This window comes from Rhinopithecus bieti, unplaced genomic scaffold (assembly GCF_001698545.2).
Source record: "Rhinopithecus bieti isolate Rb0 unplaced genomic scaffold, ASM169854v2 scaffold_70463, whole genome shotgun sequence".
NCBI classification, from domain to species: Eukaryota; Metazoa; Chordata; class Mammalia; order Primates; family Cercopithecidae; genus Rhinopithecus; species Rhinopithecus bieti.
The window spans coordinates 1-1,358 of NW_016870308.1; the positions used below are offsets into that span (position 1 = coordinate 1).

Here is a 1,358-nt window from a genome sequence, read left to right on the forward strand (position 1 = left end):
AGGTTTCGTTCTTTCAAACTTTTGAAACCCTAATTGGTGGCCTCTGAGTGGGTCTCGTGGACTCCCGCCTCCTAAGTAACTCTTACCACGTCACTAGGCCAAAAGAGGGGAGTGGGGTGAACGAAAGGGCTCCCCGAACATTTTTTTTCCCAGCCAGGCCGAACGGGGGCTCGGTAATGATTGGCCAGGGCGCATCACTGCGAAACTGTCAATCACGGGTCCTCCGGGTGGCGAGGGGCGGACCAAACCCCAACCCCGGGGGATCCGAGCAGGTATATAAGGGGCCCGGCTAGAGCCCAGCCAGACTGTGAATGCGACCTGCTCGAGACAACGCATCAGGTGCGAGAAGCCCGCGGGTTCCTGCTGACTTGGCGCGGAGCATTTTGATAAGCCTACCCTTCCCGCCGGACTCGCTGGCCCACAGGCCCCCAAGCTCCGCTCCGACGGAATCCCAGGGCCTTTTCACGGTGGCCGCTCCAGCCCCGGGAGCGCCTTCTCCTCCCGCCACGCTGGCGCACCTTCTTCCCGCCCCGGCAATGTACAGCCTTCTGGAGACTGAACTCAAGAACCCCGTAGGGACACCCACACAAGCGGCGGGCACCGGCGGCCCCGCAGCCCCGGGAGGTGCAGGCAAGAGTAGTGCGAACGCAGCCGGCGGGGCGAACGCAGGCGGCGGCAGCAGCGGTGGTTCGAGCGGCGGTGGCGGTGGCACAGACCAGGACCGTGTGAAGCGGCCCATGAACGCCTTCATGGTATGGTCCCGCGGGCAGCGGCGCAAAATGGCCCTGGAGAACCCCAAGATGCACAATTCTGAGATCAGCAAGCGCTTGGGCGCCGACTGGAAACTACTGACCGACGCCGAGAAGCGACCATTCATCGACGAGGCCAAGAGACTTCGCGCCGTGCACATGAAGGAGTATCCGGACTACAAGTACCGACCGCGCCGCAAGACCAAGACGCTGCTCAAGAAAGATAAGTACTCCCTGCCCAGTGGCCTGCTGCCCCCCGGTGCCGCCGCCGCCGCCGCCGCTGCTGCGGCCGCAGCCGCTGCCGCTAGCAGTCCGGTGGGCGTGGGCCAGCGCCTGGACACGTACACGCACGTGAACGGCTGGGCCAACGGCGCGTACTCGCTGGTGCAGGAGCAGCTGGGCTACGCGCAGCCCCCGAGCATGAGCAGCCCGCCGCCACCGCCAGCGCTGCCGCCGATGCACCGCTACGACATGGCCGGCCTGCAGTACAGCCCCATGATGCCGCCCGGCGCTCAGAGCTACATGAACGTCGCTGCCGCAGCCGCCGCCGCCTCGGGCTACGGGGGCATGGCGCCCTCAGCCACAGCCGCCGCGGCCGCCGCCTACGGG

The 1,358-nt window shown here is 66.3% G+C and overlaps 1 protein-coding gene across 1 annotated transcript; it reads left to right on the forward strand.

Moving 5' to 3' along the window:
• Window positions 1-261: 261 nt before the first annotated feature.
• LOC108525562 (transcription factor SOX-3) lies at window positions 262-1,355 on the forward strand (the record flags this gene model as incomplete). The annotated part of the gene is made up of 1 exon (XM_017866501.1): window positions 262-1,355. A coding segment is annotated over exon 1 (1,044 nt), but the record flags the coding sequence as incomplete, so codon positions are not given.
• Between the last annotated feature and the right edge of the window lie 3 nt (window positions 1,356-1,358).